Source organism: Opisthocomus hoazin, chromosome 1 (assembly GCF_030867145.1).
Source record: "Opisthocomus hoazin isolate bOpiHoa1 chromosome 1, bOpiHoa1.hap1, whole genome shotgun sequence".
Taxonomy (NCBI): Eukaryota; Metazoa; Chordata; class Aves; order Opisthocomiformes; family Opisthocomidae; genus Opisthocomus; species Opisthocomus hoazin.
Window position 1 is genome coordinate 137,680,076 of NC_134414.1, and position 6,326 is coordinate 137,686,401.

The window sequence follows — 6,326 nt, forward strand, 5'->3', positions numbered from 1 at the left end:
CTCACAGACAAATGCTTACAGCACAAGAAGAGCAAGACTCAGGAATGTCAGGTTTTACCCTAGATGCTAGGGGAAGCATGGTCCAGCAGTAATATAGAGCCTGCTCCCACAGCTTCCTGCAGTTCTTCAGGTATGTGAGGTATCTCCATCAGAGAGCCCTAAAACCTCTGCCTTATGTCTTCTTCAGTTCCTTCTTAAAACATTCTGGTAACTTGGTGCCCACAAATTACACCTCCTTAATTACTACGCTATCACTACATTTGTTTTAAACAACATCCTGCAACAACGTCTCTGAAACCTGTCTTCCTTATAGTCCTGTCTCTTTTCGATCTTTCCACCCCCTGGTCACAACTAGCTCCCTTCTCCTTCCATTTCCACTCTGTTCCTCATCTGAGTTCCGTCACTTCTAATGCTTCCCATATCCGCTGCTTGCTCCCCTAGCTCTTGTCCTCAGTCTCCTTGTCCAGCTAGCCCCCAGTTTCATTATCTGATCCCACTTCCAGCTTTCTCCATCCTCAGGTTCCTTCTCCTTACTCTCCAGCCCCTCCAACACTTCGCAGGCACTTTCAGAGCTATGTTTGTGCAATGAGATGTTCTCCTTCACGGTGCTTGTGCATTCCCTAGGAAAGCACTAGAAGCAACGGGGAGAGAGTTTTCCTGATTTCCACTGTGGTGCCCACCTTCATAGCAGCCTGTAACAAAGCATCAAAGCAAAACATCAGGGTAGGTCCTTCCTGTGAAAAAACAAATTTTTAAAAAAACTTAGGGTTTGTCCAAAGACAAACATTCTCAGAAAAAAGTATGACCACAGGAAAAGGTACGCCCTTGACATCAGTGTGGCACACCTACCCCCAGTAAATTCTCCGCTTCAAAGAAACAAGCTGCTAAAGCTTGTCCACAGCACAGCTACGAGACTATTTACAGCACAGGCAAAACAATGGCTAATATTTTAAAAATAAAATACAAGGAATGACCCTCTACAAGATAGCTGGTAGTGAAAATTATAAGCCTGCTTAACTACAGAAGTATATGCAACTTGATACAAGGCCTTTTGTGTAAAAACGTAAACACTATTAGAGATAGCCCATACCTCCCTAGCTGCAAAATGAAGAAAAAAATATCCCTTTTGTAAAATTCCCATTCACTAATGGCATGTCATCTATTTCTAGACTGAGCAATTTTGAAGACCATTTTTCAGAAAAGCTGAACATTTGAGAACAGCAACTGACGTCAATAAGGACAGCAAACGTGCAGTGTTCGTACATAGTTTAAGGTGTTTAATTGACTTTGCTCTTTTCTGACCTTAAAAATCTATTATTTTTGCAACATTGCCCTTATATTATCAATACTGTAACAGTATCCTTAATGTTCAAGGCACTGAAAGGATAGAGAAGAAACAGACCCTGCTTCCACAGCTCACCACCTAAAATCACAACATAAAAATGAGAAGGAAAAGTAGTAAAATGTATATGGTTACTCTAAAAATATTTTCTCCCTCAATATACAACTGCTCCTCTACTTAGTTTAATTCCTTCAAACGCTATCGCAGAAGTGAGACCCGAGAAAGGATCTGAAAGAGGATTGATTAGTGACCCTAGGGCCACCTCAAATCAGGTTCCCAGCTTAAAGAACAGGATAGAGAAAACCATAAAAGTAACTACTGGGAAAGTGTGGAAACAGTCCAGGGAGGCTGCCATCGCGAGTATAATAATGCAAGCACTACATATTGTGAACGAAGACAACTAAAATGCAGGGAGTAGACAGCTCACAGAATGAACTACGCTGATTCAGACACGAATCAAAAAAAAAAATTAAGCTGGACATGTGGCATTGGTACCTGCATGCTCCTCAAACAATCTGAAACAAGCTCCAGTTAGGGGAGGCCAGACCACTCTCTGTGGAAACCATCCAGTGACAATCATTGTCACTAATGACACTGTCTGCCCCCCGTTTTAAAACTCCTAGCCAGGTCAAGGGTCGAAATGCACCCAAGTTTCTCTCAGTGTTAGAAATAACCACGTATGGCGGAAGCTTGTGTGTCGCTCAGATGAAGGGGCTCCCATCCTAGCAGGATCCACCTAAATCTCAAAGCGCCATGTAAGCAGCGAGCAGTTTTCCAAACTCCTTGTTTTCACAGAACACAGAAGGTGTCTCATATTCTCCTGATTTTGTTCTCAAGCCTCCATTGTGCCCCCTGTAATGTGATTTTTTTCCAGCTGTTAAAAACCAGTACACATAGCTTACACGTCTTCTTTGTCACAGTATTATTGGAATAGCATAGGTATGTTAAAAACAATCTCCAACTTCAATTCACTTTGAAGAAAAAAGCAGATGTAGCTGACAAGATTATGTTCCCTTTTTAAACGTATCTTGTTTTCCCTGCTTTATTTCCTAAACACAGAATGGCAGCTGTTTTAGAGAAGACATTTGTACAGGTCAGGTGTACAGTTTATTTTTGCAGTACCAGATTCTAGTTCTCTTTGGCCAGAAAAAGCACCAAGCAGCCATCTCACCCACCCCCACCCCACCCATTTCCAGGTAACCTGAGTATCTGTCATTTTGCACCCTCACTTATTCTTGTGGTATTTCAATGGAGTTTTTAGTTTGTTTTCTTCTTTTGTTTTATTTTTTCTCTTAGGGCCACAACTAGTAGGTTCATGAAATGAAATTTCAAATTTAACTGTCATGGCTGAAGAGAAACATCTGAAAACTCCAAACACTTCAGCACCAAACAGCAAGAGTTCTTTGATCTCCTGATTCTTAAGTAATGCCTCAGAAATAATGAGATTTATTCTTGATTTCTGAACACTTACAGTGATATCACTTCTAGCACTCTTTGTGTTCAATGAGAGAGCTTTTAAATTAATAAAAACAGCCGGCATTACCGGGAAAGGTTGCTCATCTGCCATTTTGTAGCCCTAACATAGTGACTGTGTAGGGCATCACTGTGAAGAAATCTGCAAGTCCACTTTCATTACCTGCTGACTGACACATACCCATATTACTACTGGCCTCTGGTTTTAAGAGCCTGAGCTTTTGCCATATAATTTGGGCAGGTGAGAGAGTATCAAAACACAATTGGCTGTTAATTCCTCTCCAAAGAGGAAGCATTAATCAAAAGTGGAGTTATCCTATTCAGAATATTTTGAGTGGTTTTACAAGCTTTCATATTAGTTCAATTTTCAGGCCCTAAAATGGCAAGAAAATGAGAGAAACCCTACAGATAGAGCAAAATGTGGCTTCCAGTTGCTATGCTTCATTATACTAGCTAACAAGAACATATAATAGATAACAATTATTTCAATTGTTTAGGGCTATATTTGTCCAGAATTCACCTTTCATTTGGCAAATAGCGTTCTTTAACTACTTAAAGCATGCAAAGATTAAAACTAAGGAACTTAATTTATATTTTGTAATTTAATTCTGCAGTGAACCCCAGTCAAAATATGTTGATAAATATCTGAAGGCAAATCCAACTTGCAGCTCCGTGTTTTTCTGCAAAGCACATTAGAAACAGAAAATACGTATATAAACTATAATGTGAGGCTCTGCAAAATCTGTATTTCCTTTGTACATGTTTTTAAGTTGTCTGTTTGCCAATTTTCACAGCGTGTTGAGTAAAAGCAATTATTTGGTTAGTAAATACCATTTAAATGATATTTTAGTTAGCATACTCGTCCATAAAATATTAACACCCCTGGTAAAATGACTCCTTTTCACAGATCAGACTAATAAAATATTGTAAGTCATAAACACATATTAAAATGTGAAATTTCATTGCTCAGCCTATCTGGTACTATTTAAAACCAGTTCTAATAAATTGTCTTTGACTCCACCAAAGGGAAAGAATATTCTCTAAACTGATACAAGTAAAAGATTTTTAAATTCTTTATACATGAATTGTGACGAGAGAAATATTATTTAATTGATAGGAGTTCCTGTCATCTCCCAAATAATTTCAGATTCATATGGTATATCACACACAGTATTGAGAAGTAAATAATTTTGTACAGTGTGCCTGCTGACACCTACAATTAAATTTGCTTAACACTCCCTTTTACAGGCTGCTTTCATTTCCTGACCTTTATATATTTGAGTTTAAATCTTGTATGCTGCAAGACCACTGGACAGGGGGGTGAGGAGTGGAAGGATAACGTGGTCAGACGACTTGCAGAATGTGGTTTGATTTTAAAAAAATCATTTTTATCCTTTAATAAAAAACCCTGTGTGATTAAGTAATTAAGATATTCAGTTCCCTCTGTGTTGAAGAGGAAGGAACTAAAATTTGGCAGCACAGCCACACTAGTGTCAAAGATGTGCTTTTACAGACCATGTTTATTTACATTAAGTATACCCACATGTGGCCATACTTTATGAATCCTGATTCACACATGCTCAGAAGAGATTTCCTGGCATTTTACAGTTTTGCACCAAATATGCTCCTGCCCATGATTATAAGAGCTGCATAAGAATTTTCCTGAAATAAGTGATTTCAGTGGCTGCCCAGCATCACAGAAGCCTGAGTTCAAGCTGACCGCAGCAGGGAGACAGTTTTTCCCATGTTCCGAAGGCTCTGTCTAACAGTCAGACAGAGAAAGTGGAATTAGCTTAACTGTAACAGAAAACCTTTGGACAGTATCAGAAGTAAGAAACCAAGGAATCTTAATTCAGCCTCACGGGAATAGGGATTATGGTAATCTTTAATTAGGTGATCACATATTTTTTCCTAGAAAATTCTTGCCCCATTCAGTGAACATATTCAACGCTTCTCTCCATCTGCCTTAATGTGTGGTCCTGAGTAATCCTAATTCTGGCATTTCCTAAATTTTGAGCATTTTATTCTCTACCTTCTAACATACTTCAATAAATTTGTATTTACCATTGTTTTTAACAAATGTAATAAATTACACGTAGAAGCAGCAAACAGAACACTTTGTTCAGTGAATTCACAGGACAATATCCACAACCACAAAAACACTATCATAAAAAAAAAAAATTAAAAATCACTAATTGGCACCTTGTTAGTAAGCACAAGAGAAAGGTCAGTAACCGGGCAGCTGATGGAGACTGAACCTCCACCCCCTGCTCATGCTGCAGGGAGGTTCTCTTAGAGTAGTGGCGAGATTCACAAGCAAAAAGGGCTCAAACACCTTTGAACTCTACTGAAAGATCTCCGTTCTCGAGAAAAACGGAGAACAGCAGCCTTAGCTGAGCAGCTTGCTTCAAACAGTGATTTTGTTTAGCTAGACTTGTACTATACGGTTACTACCAAATAAAAGTAAAAGCAAGTAAGTATTTCAGAGATTTTTTGACATCTGTGGTGTTTTCTGGAAAACTGATTATCCAGTTTCAAAGCCTCCTCCTGAATTCAAAAGACCTCGCACTTACCAGAACTGCTGGCATGTTAAAAAAATAAAACAAACCAAAATACAGCAGCAACAACAACAAACACCCTCCGCTTTTGAACAGGGCACAACAGGAACCCACCAAGCAAGGCAGCAGTGGAAGTCATTTGTCTCACTTGCAGAAGCAGCGAGAGATAAACACATGCTAGATAAATATTATTGTTTGCTAAACTACTGCCCTGTTTTGAAACCAAATTCTCTCTCGCAACTCAAGATTTATTAGAATTACATTGCTCATATAGAACCTGGAAACCTAAGTACGCCTCAAGATCCTCACACGCTGTAAAAGAAGGGGGGAAAAAAAAGAAAAAAAAAAAGTGCCTTTTAGCTGCACACACTCAAGCGGGAAAATTACAGCCTCGCATTTTCAACGCTACAGTTAATGCTGTGTCAGCACCTCCATCAAACCTCGCAGTTCAGCAGTTTATAGAAAGTTCGCTCCGAGCCGAAACTTGGCACCCAGAGCCCCAGGAAAAGCGCGACAGCCGCCGGGCCGCTGCTCGCTGGCAGGGGGGCAGTTCCGCCGCGCGTCCGGCCGAGGCACGGCCCCCCCTCCCTGGCACGGCCCTGGGGACCCCGCGGAGCCCCAACCCGCCCGGCGGAGCGGCGAGGAACCGCCCGCGGCCCGGTCCCTCACGCCCCGGGGCCCGCCCGCCCCGCTGCTCCCCTCGGCTGCCTTCACCTCCTCGAGGCGGGCGGACACCAGCGCGACCTCCCAGCTCTTGGCCGCGGCCCCCGCCGAGGCGGCCCCGCCGGTCTTGGGCCGCTTCGGGCCCATGGCGCTGCGGGACGGCGGCCAGGCCCCGCGCGTCGCCCTGGCAACCGGCTCCCGCGGAGCGACGCCAGCCGGCGGGCGGGGCGTGTCCTATGTGCCCTTCCTCCCGCCCGCGGGCCGCGGTGCCGGCCCAGGGCAGGCTCAGC

The 6,326-nt window shown here is 42.2% G+C and overlaps 1 protein-coding gene across 4 annotated transcripts in view; it reads right to left on the reverse strand.

Moving 5' to 3' along the window:
• The window catches only part of SPAG17 (sperm associated antigen 17), a 125,866-nt gene extending 119,683 nt beyond the window's left edge, over positions 1 to 6,183 (reverse strand). For 3 of the 4 annotated variants that reach the window (XM_075437750.1, XM_075437771.1, XM_075437742.1), the window contains exon 1: positions 6,088 to 6,183. In XM_075437750.1, coding sequence (XP_075293865.1) covers positions 6,088 to 6,183 — 96 coding nt within the window. Of the gene's footprint in view, positions 1 to 5,802; positions 5,855 to 6,087 lie in introns of those variants that run through there. The other variant, XM_075437760.1, reaches the window with a different exon arrangement.
• Positions 6,184 to 6,326: the final 143 nt, after the last annotated feature.